Source organism: Fukomys damarensis, unplaced genomic scaffold, assembly GCF_012274545.1.
Source record: "Fukomys damarensis isolate Sample0158 unplaced genomic scaffold, DMR_v1.0_HiC HiC_scaffold_38, whole genome shotgun sequence".
Lineage (NCBI taxonomy): Eukaryota > Metazoa > Chordata > Mammalia > Rodentia > Bathyergidae > Fukomys > Fukomys damarensis.
In genome coordinates this window covers 44,720,024-44,742,520 of record NW_022900950.1, presented here as the reverse complement: position 1 = coordinate 44,742,520, position 22,497 = coordinate 44,720,024, and the positions used below count along the sequence as shown (strand labels likewise).

General features: G+C 39.4%; 1 protein-coding gene across 1 annotated transcript in view; it reads right to left on the bottom strand.

Moving 5' to 3' along the window:
- Window positions 1-10,595: 10,595 nt before the first annotated feature.
- Nek5 (NIMA related kinase 5) overlaps window positions 10,596-22,497 on the bottom strand; it is a 57,168-nt gene continuing 45,266 nt past the window's right edge. The window contains exons 21-24 of the mRNA XM_010636620.2: window positions 21,499-21,624; window positions 18,540-18,677; window positions 15,630-15,744; window positions 10,596-10,921 (exon numbers count right to left, since the gene is read on the bottom strand). Of these exons, the coding sequence (XP_010634922.1) occupies window positions 10,690-10,921; window positions 15,630-15,744; window positions 18,540-18,677; window positions 21,499-21,624 (611 nt within the window). The 3' untranslated portion in view covers window positions 10,596-10,689. The remainder of the gene's footprint in view (window positions 10,922-15,629; window positions 15,745-18,539; window positions 18,678-21,498; window positions 21,625-22,497) is intronic.

Below are 22,497 nucleotides of genomic sequence, written 5' to 3'. Positions count from 1 at the left end.
TGAAGCTGGCTTATCTAATGTTTCCAGAGAATATGGTCAAGAGTTGGTAGGGACTGACTGCTTTTTGTGTATATGTACACATGTTAAGGCCAAGGAATGTCTTAACAATCTTGCATAAAAAGTTTTTTGTGAAAATAGCTTTTTGTTTCATTCCAGCACTTTTGCATAGGTTTTGCATTAACCCATTAGAGGTCCACATCTCAGACTCTGGAAATGAGCCTTAATTCACTAAAGAGAACACCAAGACAAGTTGTTTTTCTGACAGAGATGTTAGTACCATATGTGCATACAAGTCCACACAGTGTCTGTGATCAGCATCATGTATTATAAGATGGCAAGGTGGCATTTTGAAAAAACCATTAGACTAGTGGTTAGCATACCTGGGCCAGAACCCTGTTTCATCATTTATAGATAGCTGACCTTCTATATTAATACTACTCCTTACTCTTTTTGAGTCCCAGATTTTCACATGTAACCTGGAGATGTTAATGCCTGTCCTCACTGCCTTTTAGAGTTGTGATACTGAGATGGAAAGTGTGAGAAATCATAAAAGTTACTTTGATTAAAGGTGACAACCTATAGTGAATGTCTCTGCAATCTTGTCTTTACCAATGCATTATAATTCTGGATTCTTGGTTCCTAAGCCAGTAGCAAGGGATCAGTACAAATTATTTTCTATGCTGCGTAACTAGCATGGGAAAGAAAATGCATGTATGTGCACATTTGGCTGTAAGACCTAAAGGTTTTGGCGGTTTTTGCCTGCATAACACCTTCTAGTTTAGTCAGTTGACCCCTGATTTATATTTGTGTTAGGAGCATGTGAAGGAAATGTATTTTATTCCTCTGAAGCCTTCTCTCAACTATTCATTGATCCATCCAGCTTCATTTTCTACTTAGTTACTGTATGTTGTTGATTTGCTGCAGCCCATATTCTGCCATCAGATGAATAAACAGTGAAACAGACAAGCCCAGATGTGACACATCAACATAGCTTTGTGTTGGAGGTCAGTTTACAAAAACGAAGTTGAACCTGGAAGGAACCCTGCAAATTCTGTAGCCTAATTTGTCCTATTTTCAATTTTGCAGACAAGAACAATTTAAATCTAAAGAACTTTTAGACTCCCTTAGTGTCACAAAACTATGTAAGAACAGAATCAGGGTTATAGCCTGTTTTTATGACTCTTAGCCAAGTGTTTTTCTTTTTTTTATAACTAGTCTTTGAGGTAAGATTGATGATTGAATTGCCTATTCAGCTATCTGTCTACACAAAGAAAATTGTGGGACTAATTAAGAAAATTGAAATGAACAGAAGTAGAAGACGTGGAAAAGGAAGAAAGAATTCTGGAATTCCTTCAAACATTTTTTTTTTTTTTGGTACCGGGGATTGAACTCAGGTCCTTGCGCTTGCAAGAGAGGCAGTGGAACCACTGAGCTAAATTGCTGGTCCCCTTAAAACATTCTTAAGTTATTTCTTCAAAATGATTTTATGGGCCGGGAATTTAGCTCAGTGGTTCCGCCGCATGCCTCACAAGCACAAGGACCTGAGTTCAATCCCTGGTACCAAAAAAATAATAATAATAATTTTATGTGTTACAAACACATAAAATGTGATTTACATGTAATCTCATTTCCAATGTTGTTAATATTGTATTATGCTTATTTTATTTCATATTTCTTTTCTGAATGACCAATACTGTGAAAAGTGTCAAAGCAGTGTATCAAGCACTGTCGTCTGAACAACTTCTGGACGGATTGTTAAATTCCCTAAGATTTCAGTTTGGAGTGTTTCAAGAATGCTGTGTTTTGAACACACAGCAGTGGGGATTCATGTTGTTTTTTATATTTTTTGTTGTTTTGAAACGGGCTCACTATGTATTTCAGGCAGGCCTTGAACTCACTATGTAGCCCAAGTTGGCCTGGAACTTGCAGTGATCCTCCTGCCTCAGCTTCCCCAAGTGCTGGAATCACAGGCGTGGGCCACCACGTCCAGCTGGTGTCCATTCTTATTCTAGTTACGTAGTCTTTATATAAATCATCTATTTGTATCTTAGTGTAATTTAGATCTAATAGGCATATAGTCTATTGGCATTTAAATATGACAGAAGTGATTTTTCATCATCTAGGGTTCATATCCCAGTATGGTACCTTTTGTAGCTTTCATGTAGTCTACCAATGTACTAGTATTATTCCACATACCAAAAAAAATTTTTTAATAAAAATAAAACTATCTTCCCTGTGATACCCAAGAATTGGTTGTTAGGTTTATATTAAATATTTCAGCCCTACAAAACATTACAGATATGCATACGCTTGCTTGTGTTTGGCACTAGGGACTGAACCCAAGGCGTCCTGTATTAGCATGTACTCTACTATTGAGCTATACCCCATTCCCCAGACACTATTTTTAATCATTTTACCCTAAGGAAGATTGTCTCCAGAATGTTATACAAGGGAAACGAAGAAGAAGTCTTGCTTCTGTTTCTGTTTCTTTTTCTTTTTTTTTCTTGGTATCAGGGATCAAACTCAGGACCTTGTGCTTACCAGGCAGGTGCAGTGCAGCTGAGCCCGTGCTTCTGTTTCTTTCGGAGGAGCTGCCGTCTTCACCTTGAATATCATCTTTAGTCTTCCAGTACGGACTCTGGCCTCCAGCAAAGACCTTTTAGCCTCTTTATATGGACTTGATGGGACACTACAGTGGGCTCCTTCAGATTTGCAGTGTATAGACAAGCCTTTTGCACTCTTCACATCTAATTCTGTGGGTGGCTATTATAATTATAAGCCAATCTTGTGAATTCTTATATATTTGTGTGTCTTGCATTAAATCTGTTTCTCTGGTAAGCACCACCAGCTACAGGGTTTTATAAGGGTTGCAATCTGGAAGGCATTAAATTGAAGCAGCCTTGAAAAGGTGCTCCAGGGTTTTACAAAATGTAAGAGAGGCTGTCAGTTACATCTTTTGTTACTCAGGAATTTTGATTGGTACAGCAAATGACAGAGATTGAACACAGTCTCAGTCTTTGGGCAGTATAAGGGGGAATAAGGTGGGTTTTTTCTACAAGCTATTAAAACTAGTAAATGTGGTTCCAGAAAGTTATAGCTCAGCCCGGTTCACAAGGTCAGCTTGTTCCCTGGGTGGCTTGTACAAACAGCTCCATTCAAAAATTCACTTGTAGAGTACCTGGAACCTGGTTTACAAGGTCTCCTAACCACATTTTAAGTGTCTAAATCAGTGCTGCTGCATTCAATTTCTTCCTTGACACTCTGCTTGCTCAGTTGTCTTACTCCTGTGTCAACAACAGCTTCAAAGAAATTTATTCAATGTAACTTAAAAACTTCAACATCACAATTTCACAAAATAGCATTGGTCATCTGAAGTGGATGAGTCTGTATTATATTTTTCTACCACTGTCCTAAAATATTAGCACAAACTTAGGATGACATGTTTTATCTTCTGCCAGTTCTGCAGCTCAGAAATCTGAAATGGATTTCAGTAGGCCAGTGGTGGTGAACCTATGGCACCTGTGTTTGTTTTTCTTTTTTAAGACAAAGAATTGTTTTTTTCTAAACTAAAACCTCAGTATTCCAGTTTAACTGCAGTGTTGGCACTTTGCAGTAAACAAGTCGATTGCAGGGCTGGGAATTTAGCTCAGTGGTTCTGCCACCTGCCTTGCAAGTGCAAGGTCCTGAGTTTGACCCCCCTGGTACCAAAAAGAATTCGATTGCAGTTTGGGCACTTGTCTCTCAAAGTTTCACCATCAATGCTAGGCTAAAATCAAGGCATGTGCCAGGCTATGCCCCTTCTGGAGAATCTAGGGGACCATCCATTTTCTTGCCCTTCCCAGACTAGCATCTGCCTGCATTCCTTGGCTTTGTCCCCTCTGTCTGGCTTCAAAGACCGCAACATGAGGCTGAGTCCTTTTCATACAGCCACCTCTTTGGTTTTCTCCTTTGCCACCCTCTTCTAATGTGTGACCACATTAATCTATCTGGGAAACCCAAGCTAACCTCCATATTTTAAGGTCAATTGATTAGCAAACTTAATTCCATATGTAACAATTCCAATCCCTATGGCCAGGGGACATCACAGTCACAAATTCTAGGGATCAGGACATGACATCTTTAGAGAAAGATATGCAGTTGCATTTTTCTGCCTTCCACATATATTATCTGAAAGACTTCAATAGAAATTTCAAAGTCAAAATAGTTATACATGTAAAAGTCTTTAAAGCGACACTTTTAAGTAAAATAAACCAGACACGTGTAAATGTCACATTGCCTCTCCGGTATAAGAAACTGAAAATGTGGGCCAGGGATTTAGCTCAGTGGTGCCACTGCCTGCTTCACAAGCACAAGGTCCCTGAGTTCGATACCCAGTACAAGGAGAAAAAAAAAAAAATGAAACTAAAAATCTAATTAGGGACCAAAATGTATAATAGATAATGTGAAATTTAAAAATCATTCAATAGGAAAGGAGTCTAGAGAGGGGAGAGGGAAAGGAAGACAAAATGAGAAAAGGAAAAAAATGAAAATAGGGCTTTTGTAAATAAGGAAGGGGAAGTGGGATTGAAAGGAGGGGAGAGGAATAGAAAAAGTTATCAAGATACATCATGTAAAGGTACAAATTCTCCAGGATGAATGTGATCATTATGTAAATCTAAATTGTACTAATAAACTTAAAAATGATTTTTAAAGTCAGCTCTCTGAAAGAAAAATCAGTGAGTCCATGAAATTACAGGAAAACCCTGGTAAAGATGAGGTGCCATGTCAAGGATGTGGCTCAGTGGCACTAGGCTTGCCTGGTAAGCACAAGATCCTGGGTTCAATCCCTGGTACAAAAGATAAATAAGAGGTGATTGAAAGATACAGTGTATGTTTTAAAATTTTACTACAATAAAAAATACATTACCCTTAACTCCCCTCAAAATATTCCTCCTCACTTCAAACACCCTTTCTGTCTTGTTTTTAAATTAGTACATTCTTTTTCAGTACATGTTTGAAATATATAATGAATACATTCATCATGGGAAGTTGATACATGTACATATCAAATATTAATCCCTTTTTCCCCTTTCCTCTCCTCCCCCTCCATTTCTAGAGCCCCTTCCCATCTGCAAGATTCTACCTCCCTGTCTTTTATCATCTTTCATTTGGCTCATTAGAGTATGTGTAGTCTGGGTTTCTCATATAAATGAAACTGCAATATCTGTGCATCTGATTTATTTTGCTTAACATGGTCTCAAGGTACATTGATTTTCCTACAAATGACTCAAGTTTATCTTTCTTTGAAACTGCAATATTTAAGCTTGTGTGTCTGATTTATTTTGCTTAACATTATGGTATCAAGGGGCCAGGGATTTAGCTCAGTGGTTCTGCTGCCTGCCTTGCAAGCGCAAGGACCTGAGTTAGTTCCCCAGTACCACAAAAAAAAAAAAAAAACCAACAACAACAAAAAAAAACATTATGGTATCAAGGTACATCAATTTTCCTACAGGTGACTCAAGTTTATGTGTCTTCGTGGCAGTATAATACTCCATTGTGTATAAATTCTACACTTTATCCATTCATCTGTTGATGAATACAGGCTATTTCTAAGATTTACCTATTTTGAAATGTGCTGCTATAAACATGATTATGTCTCTAACTCTTTAATGAAATTGAAAGGGAAGCAATGCTCGCAAATCATTCCTGGAAGCAAACATTACTCTGATTTCAAAACCAGAGAAGGATCTAGCCAAAAAAGAGAACTATACGTCAATCTCCCCAGATGCAAAAATTCTCAAATAAGGAGGTAACTGGAAAACAGAATGCAACACTTTGCCAAAAAGATTATAAGGGCCTGGGATTTAGCTCAGTGGTGCTGTGCCTGCCTGTAAACAAAAGGTCCTGAATTTGATCCCTGGTACTGCCAATAAAAAAAAAGTGATTAAATATATTAAAGAAGAAGAAGAAGGAGAAGATTATATACCACAGTCAAGTAGGATTCATTCTAGGGATGCAGGGATGGTTCAACATGAGCAAATTAATAAATTAGTACACCATATTAACAGAACTAAGGACAAAAACCATATCTCATCTCAATAGATGCAGAAAAAGCATTTTTCAAAGTCCAACACCCATCCATGATTAAAAAAATACCTACAGAAAATTGATATAGATGGTCTTTATCTCAAAGTGATAAAAGCCATCTATGACAAACCAACAGCCAACATCACACTAAATGTGCAAAAACTGAAACCTTTCACTCAAAAATTAGAAAAAAGACAAGGATGTCCACTATCATGAATATAGTTCTGGAAACATTAGCTAGAGCAATTAGACAATAGAAAGAAAATGAATAAGGATAGGAAAGGAAGTTGTTAAATTATTATTTGCAGATCCCATGATACTCTACATAGAAGACCGCAAAAACTCCACCAAAAGACTTCTACATTTCATAACCAAATTCAGTAGTGTAGCTAGGTAGATACAAAGTCAACACTCAAAAATCAATAATATTCCTGTAAACAAATAAAAAACATGGAGAGAGAAATTAGGAAAACAGTATCTTCCACAATAGCATCTCCAAAAAGAAAGAAAGAAAACCTAAGAATCAATCTAAAAAAGGAAGTAAAAACCTTTACATAGAAAAGTACAGTACCCTGAAAAAGGTGATCAAAGAGGATATCATAAGATGGAAAGATAGAACCAATATAGTGAAAATGGCCATACTTCCAAAATTGTTATACAGATTTGATGCAAACTCAATTAAAATGTCAATAGTGTATCTCAGAATTAGAGAAAATGATCCTAAAATTCATTTAAAACCAGAAGAGACAGAATAGCAAAAGCAATTCTGGGAAACAAAGTCAAGGCAGGGTGCATCACAATCCCTGACTTGAAACTATACTAAAAAGCTACTGTGATAAAAACAGCATGGTACTGGAAAAAAAGACCCCAGGATCAATGGAACAGATTAGAAGATGCAGAAACAACTCCAATCATACTCAGCCACCTTATCTTTGACAAAGGAGCCATTTTCACTGCAAGAAAGCCTCTTTAATTAATGGTGCTGGAAAAATTGGCTTTCTACATGCCAAAGATTAAAACTAGACCTGTATCTTTCCACCATGCACTAAACTAAAATCAGGATGGATCAAAGATCTAAATACAAAAACAGAAACACTAAATCTGCTGGAAGATACAGTAGGTAGAACTCAAAAGACATTTGTGTAGGCTGAGACATTGTGAACAAAACCCACATCACACAGGAAATATCACAAAGAACAACTGGGGTCTCATTAAAAATCTTTTTAAAAGCTTAATAAAAAGCAAAAGAAACCACCAACAGAATGAAGAAATAACCCACAGTGTCGGAAAAAAAATTTTACCAGCTATTCATCAGATAAAGGACTATTATCAAGAATCTATAAAGAGGGCCAGGACTTTAGCTCAGTGGTTCTGCCACCTGCCTTGCAAACACAAGGACCTCAGTTCGATCCCCAGTACCAAAAAAAAAAAGAATATATAAAGAACTCAAAAATATCAGTCCCCTCCCAATTTAAAGATCTGATCCAAAAATGGGGATCTGAAAAGATATTTCTCAGATGAAGCAGAAATAGCAAATAAGTGTATGAAAAAATGTTCAACATCACTGGTCATTCATGAAATGCAAATTAAAACAACATTGAGATTCCATCTCACTCTGGAAAGAGTGGCTGCTATCAAGAAATCAACCAATAACATGCTGGAAAGGCTGTGGGGAAAATGGAACCCTTCTCCACTGTTGGTGAGAGTGCAGACTGGTGCAACCACTGTGCACATCAGTGTAGAGATTCCTCAAAAAACTAAAACTACAAGTTCCATTTGACTCAGCTGTTCCCCTTCTTGGTATCTTCCTGAAAGAATTAAAAGCATCATATCACAGCCATATATGTACACCCATGTCTATAGTGGCAGTTTGCTAAATTTTGGAAACAGTCTAAATGCCCATCAACCAATGAATGGATAAAGATGTGTTTTTTATACATTGCAGTAGTACTCTGCCATAAAGGCAATGAACAAGGTATTTCTAGCTAAATGGATGTACCTTGAACCTGAGAATTTAGCTCAGTGGTAATGTGCCTGCCTTGTAAGCAAGAGATCCTGAATTTGATCCCTGGTACCAGAAAAAAAAAATGATGCACATTGAGACCTTACTCAAGTGAAATAAATTGGACACACATACATAAATATCACATTGTTGGGCTCGGGATTTAGCTCTGGCACCGTGCCTACCTTGCAAACAGAAGGTCCTGAGTCTGATCCCCAGTGCCGCAAATAAATAAATAAATAAATAAATTCCACATTGTTTCTCTGGTGTGAGAGACTGAAAGTGTAAATAGGGACCAAAACATATAATAGCGATTGGGAATGGGAAGAAAACATTCAAATGAGAAGGGAAACAAGGAAAGGGGAGAAGAGGGAAGGGACAAGAAAAAAAGAACAGAAGGAGAAAAATGGAAACAAAACTTTTGTAAATGAGGGAAAGAGGAGTTGAAGGGAGGGTAGGGGATGAGAAAAAAGCAGCAAGATAAATCACAGGTACAAATTCCCTATGATGAATGTTATCAATATATCTAAAATGTACCAATAAAAATACATTAAAAATTTTAAAAATAAAAATAAACAGGTATGCATGTATCACTGTATTATGATGCCTTTAGCTCTTTTCAAACACACATCCCATCGTCCTTTCTGAAGTTCTGGAAGTCTTCTGTCATGAATGTGTCTTTAGTTGCACTGAAATGGCTAATTAGGTGTTCTGAATCAACTCGAAACATTTACCTTACACGATTATTTTGACTTTGGCAAAGAACCGGAAGTCACACAGTGCTGGGTCTGGTGAAAAGAGGATGAGGGTACACATTGTAAAATATGTCCAATGTGTTCTGTTAGATGGCACGCAGAAGCAGCATTCACGCTTTTTTAAAATCACGTTACAAAGACATTTATGAAGAAGGACTTCCAGAACTGCTTCAGAAAGTATCAGGAACGATGGGACAAGCGTGTTCAAAGTGTGTGGGTATTTTGAGCAGGATTAATGGCATTGTATCTTTTACTATAATTTAAGAAAATTAAACATCATATTTTGCAGTCTCCCCTTGTACATGAATATTTTTGACATGTACCCAAACAAGGTACTGTAGTTAATATACATCATGTTCGGGGGGGTGCATTTTGAGCAGGATTAATGGCATTTTGTCTTTTACTGTAACTTAAAAATATTTAAACATCATATTTTTCAATCTCTCCTTTACATGAATATTTTTGATGTGTACCCAGACAATACAGTTAACATACAGTATACTAACTTACTAAGAAATAATACATTTATCCCCAGCACCACACAAAAATACAATAATCACACTTGTGTGTCTTTTTATTAGTACATGTCTGCAGTACACAATTTTACATCCCTTGTGTGGAGTTGGTACATGTACATAACGCATCCCAATTCCTTTTTTCATTCCCTTTCCCTCCTCTCCCTACTCCCTCTCCATCTCTTCTCATTTCAGAAAGAGCTATTTCCCTACCTCCTGGTATTTATCTTATTTTTCTCTTTATCTATAATTCACGTTTCTCATATCAGAGAAGCCATGCAATATTTTATTGCAGAAGGAATTGGTAAGTGACGTGCACAGAGACACAGAATGGAAGTAAAATAATAAAAGGTTTATTTTGTCGACAAAAGGCCAATCACCCTAAAAGCAGTGCCAGTGATCAACAACCTTACTGGGATACAGCTTCTTCTATTATAAGGTTTTACCACCATGATCTCATTCAGGTGGTTGCATTTCATTTCTTCAGTTTACATTACTGATGCACAAATCATGGTCACAAGACAGTTAACTTTCTTTTTTTAAGACAACGAAGAGATTCAGATTATTCTTTATTTTATTTATTTATTTATTTATTTATTTATTTATGTTGGTACACAGGGATCCAACCTGGGTCCTTGCACTTGCAAGGCAGGTGCTGGAACCACTTAGCTAAATCCCCACAAGACAGTTAATTTTAACCCAAATGTAGCAATTCTTTGTAGTTAGGGAGTTTACCTTTAAGATTCCTAGCTACCTATTCTGGCCCACAGGAAGTGGGTGTTCAAGGTCAGGAAAGCAAAGTTAAACAATTGTTCTTTTCATCTTGATACTTTTACAATCATGTGGTTAGCCGGGCCTGGTATTGCATGCCTGTAATCCTAGCACTCAGGAAGCTGAGGCAGGAGGATTGCTGTGAGTTTGAGACCAACCTGGACTACATAGTGAGTTGCAGGTCAGTCTCATCTACATAGTGAGAGCCTGTCTCAAACAAACAAAAAAAGAAACAAACAAACAAACAAAAACCTATAATCATGTGGCTCACAAAACATCAGAGCTCTGGGTCTCAAGTGCCCTGTTATCTCAGGATGAGGCCAGATTTCCCATTCTATGGTTAATGCCTCCCAGTGCCTGTGAATTTTGAACTAAAGAAAGCCAATTTCAGTTAGAAAAGCAGAAGTCATTCTACATTTTCCTAACATTTTGTAGGTTTTTGGTTATTTACAAAAGTTCTCTCTATCAATTTAAGCCTGTGTGTCTGATTTATTTCACTTAACATTATGGTCTCAAATGCATCCATTTTCCTACAAATGACTCAGGTTTCTTTCTTAATGGTAGAGTAGGTTGTTGTTCTTTAGTCCTCACCAGCAACACAAATTTGGTCATTAGCTGGACTAGAAACAGCTTCTACACCTTCACTTAATTCATCAGATTTTGTTACATTTAACCGCCTTCTCTCTCCTGACATTGCAGCATCCTTAAAGATATGGGGAATTTTCTCCATGTTTCCTCCTTTGAAAGTAGCAAGCTTTTCAAAGGATTCTATTACTTCGCTTCTCAACTCATCTTCAGATTCTTCAAAATTTCTGAAAGCATAAGAAGTACAAATCAATGTTATGAGAGCACTAAGATGAAAACTACTTTCCCTTTTTATTCTGCACCCCCACTTGAGCAATATGAAAGCTGTATTTTAACTTGGGTAATAAATTATTTATTATATCAGTCTGGCTTTTCTAATAGTGATAACGTTGGGAGACAACTGAACAGTCCTCTGTTTAATTGGACTCATGTTGAACAGCCTTTACTGTATTTATTAATATCCACCAACACTGTGTGATTAAGAGAAGAGGGAGTTAAGCGAAACAAACCAGACACACATGTTTAAACACCATATTGTTTCTCTAGTGTGAGAAACCAAAAGTGAAGGTAAGGACTAGAATGTATAACAGATATGGGAAAAAGGTAAGAAAATGTTCAAATGGGAAAGGGAACAAGGGAAGAGGGTGGGAGGAAGGAAGAGGCAAGAGAAAAAGTAAAAATAGAAGGGAAAATTGCTTTTGTACATGGGAGGCAAGAGGGTGGGGGATGGGATAAAATAAAATAAAAATATTTTAAATGTTTATATTTCTCGAACTCACCCATAAAATAAAGAAGGCTCAATGAGATGTGTGAGAGAGGGAGGGAGAGAGAGGGAGAGAGAGAGAGAGAGAGAGAGAGAGAGAGAGAGAGAGAGAGACAGAGAGACAGAGAGAGAGACAGAGAGGAGGAAGCGAGAGAGTAAAAGAATAAAATTGCTACCACATATTAAGCCCTAAATATATGCCAGTCACTGTCCTAGGGCACTTTCACATCTTATATTTTGTTTAATATGACCAACAACTCAAGGTAGATATTATCATCAGATTACAGGAAGACACTGAGGCTCATGAGAGATGAAAAAAAAAGATGTCCAAGGTCTCACAGGCTCTACAGTTGTGTGCTGCATACCGATGTTATCATCAATTTTGGACTACATATATAACACTGGAATTATAAGATTATAATGGAGTTGATATATTCCTGTTGCCTAGTGATAACACTGACATGTAAGGTTGATGTACAATGCATTGACTCAGGTTTTTGTGTTGATTCTGGTATAAATGAGCCTACTGCACTGCCAGTCATATAACAGTACAGCATATACAATTTCACAGTACCCAGTACTGGATAATGATAACAGACTATGTTACTGGTTTGTGCATTTACTATACTACACTTTATCATTATTTTAGGTTGCTCTTACTTATAAAAAAATGTTTATAGCGCTAGGCATGGTGGCGCATGCCTGTAATCCCAGTACGCGGGAGGCTGAGGCAGGAGGATCGCTGTGAGTTCAAGACCAGCCTGGGATACATAGTGAGTTCCAGGTCAGTCTCAACTACATAGTGAGACCCTGTCTCAAAAAACAAACAAAAAAAATGTTTATAGGATAGGCATGGTGGTAAACTCCAGTGCTCTGGGAAGTAGAAGTAGGAGGACCACATGTTCAAAGCCCTACCTGGGCAACTTAGTAAGAACTTGTCTCAAAATCAAAAAGAAAATAATGTAAAGGACTGGATATGTAGCTCAGTGCAAAGGCCCTAGGTTAAATCCCCAGTAGCACCAAAAATTTTTACTGTAAAACAGTATGTCATGGCACTATACCCACAGCAACTGCATACATGTATTTCCTGTGTCTCCTGACTGCAGAAAGAGGCCACATCAAGCGACTGGCCTAAGTCTATGTTTAAAGTGTACTCTTCTACTTTTGCTCAATGATGAAATCGCCTAACAATGCACTCCTCAGAGTTTGCCCAATTGTTAAGTGACCCGTGACTATATGTAATTAGCAGAACCAAGAAATGAAATTGTGTCTATGATTACAATGTTGATATTTTTAAAAGAGAAAGCTCAAGACACCAAGAAAATTACCTGAAAGATCTCCAGTATTTAAGCAGCTCATGAAGGAGACTGCAGGAGAACTGGTCAGAGTGAAGAATGGGGCCGGGGATGTAGCTCAGTGGTTTCGCCGCCTGCCTCGGCGAGCACAAGGACCAGAGTTCCATGCCCAGGACCAAAAAAAAAAAGCCAAGAATGGGCATACAGCAGAAGTAAAGGGAGGAGCACAATGAGGTGAAGATGACCTGCCCTGAATGGTGGAGAGCTTTGCAAGAATGCTTTTGAGGATGCAGGCTTCAGGTGCTCCCTGAGAAGTCAGTGAGAAATCAACAGAGGTTAGAGAGCAGACACGGAGCCTCAGCTCCTCTTGCAGGGAGCCAGGCTCTGACAGTGACAGTGTTACCCAGACAACACCACGTGATAGTTTTTGGGTAAGATGAAAGAGATGGGTATGTTTACATGCAGAAGGAAATGAGGTACCAGTCAGGCACCCCTAACTTGTTAGTCTGAAATCCTGGTCCCACGCATTTCAGATAAAGGCTACTCAACCTGTAATAGGAAGAGAGGCCCTGAAGACACGGGACAAAAGTGCACAACTAATAGAAACGAGGTCACAGCAGGAAGAGTGGGAGATGTAAAGGACCCATGGAAAGATGGGCTTTTGGCCAGTGGAGAGACTTTTTCTTCAGAAGAGGAAGATAGGAAGAAAGACAGGGAGGGGCTCATGTGAATGTACAAGAGGTATGGAGCTAGGAACTGAGTGACTCCGTGTAAGAGTCACTGTCTCCACGAAGTCGAAAGTATGCTTGGCAAGTGCTCTAACACTGCGCTGTATTTCCACTCCCAACTTCTTTTCTAAAAAAAGACAATGAGAAAGGAAATAATAAACTGAGGGAAAAGAAAAAAATGACAACGAGGCAACATGTGGTGGCACATACCTGTAATCCTAGCACTTGGGAGGCTGAGGCAGGAATTACTACCAGCCTGGGCTACATAGTGAGTTCAATATCAGCCTGAACTCCATAGCAAGACTCTGTCTCAGAAAACCAAAAATAAGACAGTGAATTCCAGATGAGGATTTTACTAAATTCTCTTAAAATTAATATGCTCAAAGGGATAAATCAATGCAGAGCATCCATTAAAAAAAAAAAAGCCCAGTGATATACCACTTGCCTAGTATGAGTGAGGCCTTAGTTTTATTCTTGGTACTGCCAAAATTTTTTAAATTATAGCTAATTTAATATATGATTATTCACTAATAATATATGATAGCCCAGCATGGTGGCGCACACCTGTAATCCCAGCACTCGGGAGGCTGAGGCAGGAGGATTGCTGAGTTCGAGACCAGCCTGGGCTACATAGTGAGTTGCAGGTCAGTCTCAACTACATAGTGAGACCCTGTCTCAAAAAACAAACAAACAAACAAAAAAGAATATATGATAAAAAATATGAATACAACAAAAACAATTATCTTGGACATAAAGTATGCATTCATTTAAATTTAAAACTCAGTAGATAATATCCAGATGGAATTAGAAACAACATACAATCATTTATCCATAGCATGCACAAGACCCCAGGTTTGATCCAGGGAGATAAGAATGGAGGGTGGTGGGTTGGTGGGGAGCAGGAAAGGCAGAAGGGGAAGGAAAGAAGTTACTAAAAATAATTTAAAAAGAAAACATTTATGCCAAGTATGGTAGTATACTTATAGGACTACAATCCCAGCTACTAGCGAGGCTGAGGCAGGAGAATCACTTGAGCCCAGAAGGTCAGCACTGGCCCAGGCAACACAGCAAGACCCTGCCTCAAAACAAAACAAAAACGAACAGATGGAGAGCTATACCATGATTAAGATTCATGAGCACTGTCAATGAATGAATGCACAAATGCAGTATGTACATTCAGTGGAATACTACTTAGCCTTAGAACAAATGCTCTCATTTGTGATGACATGGGTGGGTCTAGAGGAACCATCATAGCAGTTGTGTGGTGCATGCCTGTAATCCCAGCATTCTGGGAGGCTGGTAGCAAGATTGCAAGTTCAAACCCAGACTGTACAATTTAGAAACTGAAACTGTGTCTCAAAATAACATTTTTTTAAAGAGGCTGAAGATTTAGCTTAGCTCAGTGTAATGTAAAGGCTCTGGGTTCAATCCCTAGCACCCCCCCCCACAAAAATTCATAAAGATGCCAGTTTCCATTATTTAATCAACAAATGTAATGTCATTGCCATCAAAATCCCAACAAAGTTTCACATGACACTTTGAATGAAAAGATGTACAATGTTGAATAAAAGGCAGTAACAGCTAAGATCATTTTGAAGGAAATGGTATGAAGACTAGATGATGTAAGGCCAAGACATCATCTGAGTTTTTAAGACAATATTGGCCGGGAGTGGTGGTGCACAACTGCAATCCCAGCACTTGGGAGGCTGAGGCAGGAGGATCACTGTGAGTTCAAGACCAGCTTGGGCTACATAGTGAGTTCCGGGTCAGTCTCAACTACATAGTGAGACCCTGTCTCAAAAAGAAAGAAGAAAAAGAAAAAGAAGGAGGGAGGAAACCAAGGCAAATATAAAAATTAATATCAGTTGAGAAAATGGAGATCCCAAAATAGTGATGCCCATGGTAAAATCTGGCCTCCTAAACTGGGTACAGTGGCACACAAGTGTGGTCAGATGGCTGAAACGGGAGGATCGCCTAGGCCTTGGAGTCCCAGGCCAGCCTGACAACATAGTGAGGCTGTTTCTTAAAAAGAAGAAAAGAAAGAAGGAGAACTTGGTTCTCATAGCTACCTCTCTGTTAGCTGTCTTCTGGCTCAGTCAGAGCATTTTCACTGTTTTTACCTATGCTCAACTGCATATGCTCTACTCACGTGTCATCATCGTCAGATGCTGGCTCCAGCGGTTCCCCAGCTGCTTCAATGCAGGGAGCCATTTCTACCTTCCCCACGTCTTCTTCTCCCGGAAGCCATTGCTTCAGTGTTCGTACTGTTCAAGAAATGAAAGTGAGAGAGAAGCAGCCCCGCTCACACTTGATGAGCAGTATAATCCCAAAGCTGCCGTGGTCGATGCCAAGCGTGATGGTAAAGCCTGCTAATCATCTGCAGTAAAACGGAGTAAGACAGCGATGACAACTGGATGCTCAATTACTCAGAGCTCTGCTAAATGCAATAGGCAGTGCCCCACTTCTGGGGTGCTGCTTTAATTGGATAAAAATTTAAGAGAAGCATTGTGTGAAAACTTAAGAATTGCCCTTGCTCTCTCTTGTGTCTGTAAAATGAATGTCCAGCTTATGGTTAGGCTCAATTACTAACATCCACAGAGCAAACCCAAAGTGCATGCGGGCACACACACTTTTTTTTTCTTATTCTTTAAAAACGTACTTTTTGGGCAGGGCTGAAAGGCTGAGCTCCGTATGCAATCACTAGTACCACACACACCCAAACATGTACTTTTTTCTCTTAGGAAAAGGATTAGACTGAAGATAGCAAATATTTCATTTCTTTATAGCAATGCAACATCTTAAAGGAGTTAAGGAGGAGTCATTGGTATCAAGCAGGACTCACTGCCCCAAGTGCACAGAAACCAATACCATGGCATCAGGTTTCTGGAAAAAAGAAAAGCTTTATTGGGTGGCCAGTAGGGAAGGAAGCCGAGAGCTCAGGTCAGGATCGGCGGACTACCTTCCCTGCATCTAATCAGTAGATAGCAGAGGAACTTATATTATAGGAAGGGGGACGGAAATTGCTAATCAGTTGGGTGGCCCGTTCACATTGTGAAATGTTCACAAGTCATTGTCTTCTTTTAGCAGGAGTTACGTTCTGTGCAGTGGATCATGAGCTTGTGGTGTCACAGAGCAGATGACCCGGCCTCTCCTCACTTCCATTCTTGAAAATCTGGCCCCAAACCATACAAATCATTACTGAAGACCTGAAGGCTTTTTCCTGGAATTCGTGTCCAGTGTGTCTAGGTCTTACCTAACTTCACCATCTCAAAATATGATGCATTAGTATACAGATTATTTCAAACTTATGTCCCCTGAGGAACTTCAGAAAGGGAAATCTGGCCATCTTCTTAGTACAATAAAACCTTGGATTAAGAGTAACCTGTTCTGTGAGTGTTGTGCAAGACAAACAAATATTTCTATTAAGTTTTAACTTGATAAACCAGAGATGTTATGCAATACGAGTACTATGTGATCCAAATGTCACATGATCACAACTGAGCCAGTGGTTCTCTTGCTTCAGGATTATGAGTGATCAGCTTCCAACAGCAAGAGTATGGAGATCTCCTCTGCAGAGGAGGAGAAGAAAAAGGTGGAATTCATCACTTCAAATGAGATGAGGGAGATTTTTAAAATGTGGGAAACAGTGCAAAATGTTATATATAAAAAAAAATAAAGGTGTAGGGAAGGTGGGACGGGGAAGGGAAAGGTAATAAGGGAAAAGAAAAAAATGTGAGATAATGAAAAGATGGAAATAAAGTGTTTGTAGATGGGGAGGGGAGGAGGGGGTGAAGGGAGGGCAGGGGTATGGGAGAAAAATGAGAACCAAGACCTGTCATGTAAAGGTACAAGATCCCAACAATGAATGTAACTGTACTGTATCCCTAAAATGTACCAATAAACTCAATTAAAGCTGAAAAAAAAAAAGCACTACCCAAGTAAGGCTGTAGCAGTGAGAGTGACGGATGTACTTGATGATAATCCAATGTCACATTTCCAGTTGCACAAAAAGAAAAAAGATTTAACTGAACCAATACATAGCAGTGATTTCCTTAGTGATAATGAAAGTCATCCTCCTCTTTCTTGTCTTCCTCACACCAGCCACAAAGGTTTTCAAATGTAAGTACAAGTTAATTTGGTTTTTTCTCTATATTTTGTATTTTCTTTATTAGTTTGTATTATATCACAGTATTGTAATCATTTTATATAAATATTTTGGGGTTGTAGAACAAATCATCTGAGTTTCCACTATTTCTTAGGGAGAAATTTGCTTTGATACATAAATGCTTTAGATTGTAAGCATGTTTCCAAAACAAATATTCTCACAAGCCGAGGCTTTACTATACAGTAAATATTCCAAGCCCGGAGTGGTGGCGGATGCCTATAATCCGCCTGTAATCCCTGCACTCAGGAGGCTGAGGCAGGAGGATCACTGTGAGTTCGAGACCAACCTGGGCTACAAAGTGAGTTCCAGGTCAGTCTCAACTACATAGTGAGACCCTGTCTCAAAAAACAAAAAATAAAAAAATATAGTAAATATTCCACTAACTAGCTGTCAGAAATAAACTTACTCTCTGACTCTCTCAGGGAGAGCTAAGTAGCTCAGTTTCTAGATAATGATCTACAAAATCACTAGCCCTTTCAGGAGTTGTCAATTGGTAATATCAAAGAAAATGATGCCACTGACCTTGGAAGTTCATGACATTTGTTAATGACATTACTAGCAGGCTTATACAAAGCAAATCAAGTTCTAAAAAAATTAGACTCCTTCCCAGTCTATCTCCAGGCTGAAGGTACTCCTACCCTTTTCTGTATTCAAAAATTTTTGACAAAATTTCTCAGGGAACTGAGGAGTATGGGTATGTTAAAAATAAACTACATAAGCTGGGCATGGTGGCGCATGCCTGTAATCCCAGCACTTGGGAAGCTGAGGCAGGAGGATCGCTGTGAGTTCGAGACCAGCCTGGGCTACATAGTGACTTCCAGGTCAGTCTCAACTACATAGTGAGACCCTGTTTAAAAAAAGAAATTAAATAAAAAATAAAAATAAACTACATACCAGGTTCTCCTTCACCGGCAGAAAAAGAGCTACTTGTTAGATCTGCTGCCGCCAAAACACTCAATAAGGTTCCTGGTGCTTCATACTGCCACTGCTTCCTACTTTCTGGAATACTTTCCATCACAATAACTTGGCCATCTGCAGAGGAAACTGTGTTACCAAAAACCATAACGCTTCTTCATTTGAGTTTTTATAATCCAGTGTTACACCTTGGAGGTAATTCCACTTCTAATTTTGTTAATGAGGAAACTGAAGTACGGAATGTTTCGGTGACTTCCTGTCACACAGCTGATGAGAAGAGGCATGCTTTGACTTTAGACTGGCTTTTTGTTGTGGTAAAATTTCTATTCTGTTTGCTTAAGTTGGGTTTCCCCTCACTCGTTAAGGTTTAGATCTTCTGTCCCCAGAAGTCTTACGTGTGCAGAGGTAGAGCTTATGTTCTTAACTGAATGTGTGGTCAGGAAGCAGGGCCTGGGTGGAGGTGGGTCCTGGGGGCACGATCTGAAAGGGTGTGTCCTTGTTCCAGCTCTTTCTCTCCCTGCTTCCTGGCTGCCAGGGGTGAGCAGCTTTCCTCTGCCGTGCCTTTCCATCACAGCATTTCTGTTTTCAAAAATGTGCTGAATAATGAAACCCAAGAAGCCAAGACTAAACATGTGTCTAAACACTACAACCGCTTCTCTTACTACAAAAGGCCAAAACAGCATCCATAATTACTACCTATGTAACCCCAGGGCTTTGCTAATTTGATTCTGCTGCCATAGTTCCCATTTTGTCAAGAAATGTAAGCTACTTAATAGGATTTATAATTTTTTTAAATTACAAAGTGCCTAAATTTTCATCAAAATAATGCCTTAGAAGGGGCTGGGGATTTAGCTCAGTGGTTCCACTGCCTGCCTAACAAGCACAACGTCCGGAGTTCGATCCCTGGTATCTAATAATAATGATAATGATAATGCTAATAACAATGCATTAGAGAGGGACTTGTAAAAATGAGCAGCCTGGGGCTGAGACTCTGGTAGAGACTTCATGAGCACCCGGGGTGCCAGTTCCATGACACCATTTCTGCTTAGAGCCAATCAGCCATGGTCTGAGCCTCTGCAACCATGAGTCAAATTAACCTCTTCTCCTTTAGGGTTAGGGTACTGGGCATTTATCACAGTGACAGGAAAATGACTAACACTAAGCCAATGTACTTGTCATATTGAATTGTAAATCAACTGAAATTTGTAATTATGAATTTCAGTGACACTTCAGTGGTCAAACTCAATTCGTTCCAAATCTGTATTCAAACATTGAAAAGTTCAAGAACTGAACAAAATTTTCCAATGAGAGATAATGAAAAACCAAATAATTAGCTCCAAGGCCCCAAAATTACACTTATAGAATCATTTTCCAGGATGTTAACAGATTTCACAATAATTTCTTTTCTTCGGTTCTGTCATGGTTCTCACAGTTTTCCTCTTAGCTTTACTGCTGGTATCACTATATTTCTTTGGAGCCATGGTATAATATTTTACACAAATGAAGTGCAAAAAAAAAAAAAAAAAAAAGCACAGTGACAAATGTTTTCATGCACTAACACAAAGCACTATGTGCTGTCTGGCTGAGGATAGAGGTTAGACCGGAGGGTTACCCCTTGGTGTTTGCAATAAGACATGACACGTGGCTTCCTTTCACTCCTTACAGGTTTTTTCATGTTGGATTTTCAGTTCATCAAGCAAAGTTATAAACATCAAGCAGATTTTTTTTCTTCACACTTTGCTGTTCAAGCAATGGAAAGTTCGAGCTTAGAGCTGTTTGACAACTGAGGTATCATTGTGTATTCATCCCTTAGTATTCAAGGAAGATTGGTCCCAGGACCCTGTGCACATGAAAATCTGTAAGTGCCCAAGTCCTTTATATTTAACAGCATAGAATTTTCATATACTCTATGCATATCCTCCCATATACTTTAAATCATCACCTAATACAACACACATGCTATGTAAATGGCTGCTATACTATATTGTTTAAGAAGAAAAGGCTGCACATATTCCACACAGATGCAGGCTTTCCTTGCAATTGTTTTCCTTCCATGGTTGGTTGAATTTGAGGATATGGAGGGCTGACTATACTTGCATATTTCAACTGGTAACACAGATACAAACTTTAGCTCTCTCTCTTCCCTCTGTCATGCACTCAAGAGGGACATGGGAAATAAATAATGAAAACCTAGCTGGGCATGGTGGTTCACGCCTGTAATCCCAGCACACGGTAGGCTGAGGCAGGAGAATCGCTGTGAGTTCGAGCCAGCCTGGGCTACATAGTGAGTTCCAGGTCAGTCTCAACTACATAGTGAGACCCTGTCTCAAAAAACAAACAAACAAAAAAAGCCCAAAAACTTCACATGCTACGAAGATAATGCCGAGAGGTTGCTATGACCTTTTTCTCAGGCAGTGTCATGCCAGAGCTTCAAATATAAACACAGAAATCCAGGTTGAAAATATTGTTATGCTCTAAACACTCCAAACATTTTACTAGCACCTTGGCTTACAAAGCAATTTTACAAGTATTTCTGAACTGTTGAATCTTCAAGTCTTGTAGGGATAGCTGTTCTTTTAATTCCAATTTTACTAGTGAGAAGATTGGCCTTCCACAGAGTTGCAAAGAAGTTACTGAGCTGGCGCTGCCCTTCTTTGTACCTTCTCCTTCGCTTCCAGGGAACAGGTAGCCTGGGTTTTCCCTCCTTTACTTCCTCATGGCCAGAGTGGCCAACTGTCTGGGACGGTTAGCAGGTTAAGTCTCTCTGGAGGTAGAAGAGAGACTAAAACACTGTCTTTTGATTTGTTTGGTACAAAATCTACAGGTATCATACTGAGTAGAGGAAACAGTCCCAAAGGGATAAGCAGTAGCAACACAGCTGTTTTGGGGCCCTGGTCTTCCCTCATTGGTAGCTTTTGCTAACTGGCCAAAGGCTCACCGTCAGGACCAGTAGGGCAGGTAGAAGTGATGTCGGCTGCTGCCATCATTTGCAGTAGAGTCCAAGGCGCTCTGCAATCCCACTGCCTCCTGTTTCCTGCAGCTGCAGCACCCTGAGTGAAACGCTCTGGGTATAAGAAGTAAGTTCTTAGTTAAAAGCACCCACAGTGTGACTCACCGCACCACAAAGACCAGCAGCTGGTATGCACAAATCCCAGAAACTACCATCACCCTTCTGACAGAAATGGGAAGCCACAAGACTACAATTACAAGCAGGTTTGGAATGGCTTCTTTTTTTCTTTTCTTTTCTTTTTTGGTTTTTTGAGACAGGGTCTCACTATGTAGTTGAGACTGACCTGGAACTCACTATGTAGCCCAAGCTGGTCTCGAACTCACAACGATCCTCCTGCCTGAGCCTCCCGAGTGCTGGGATTACAGGCGTGCACCACCACACCAGGCTTGGAACGGCTTCTTTTTTATTATTAACATCTGATTGACTAGTCAGTTTAAGTGCTAAGGAAATATTAAGGACAAGAACTGATATGTTCACTGGGGCATTATGAGAGCTCTAACTTTAGTCAGTTTCCACGGAATGCAATCTATTCCATTTTCTTAATTCAAAAATAACATAATAATTCTTTCTTTCTTACTGTGCTTCTATAGGATATTTGGAATATCGGATAAGTACGAGAAAATAAAAATTACCCATAATCTCATTGTCCAGAGGCCACTGAAATTTCAAAAATTTCTTCCTTCATATTGTTTTTGTAATTTTAATATAAAAATTGAGCCCCAGAGCCACGCCTTCTCCCACCCCAGCAGCCATTGCTCCAGCACAGGGAGGTAGCCTGGGCCCCGATCCATGGCGGGAAGGAGAGCCACGCCTGCTCCCGACCCAGCTGCTATCACTCCAGTGCCGGAAGGTAGCTGCATGGGCGCCCCTCAACCCCCATAACTCCCCTTACAACAACCCCCCCCCCCCCCCCCCTCCGACCTCCCC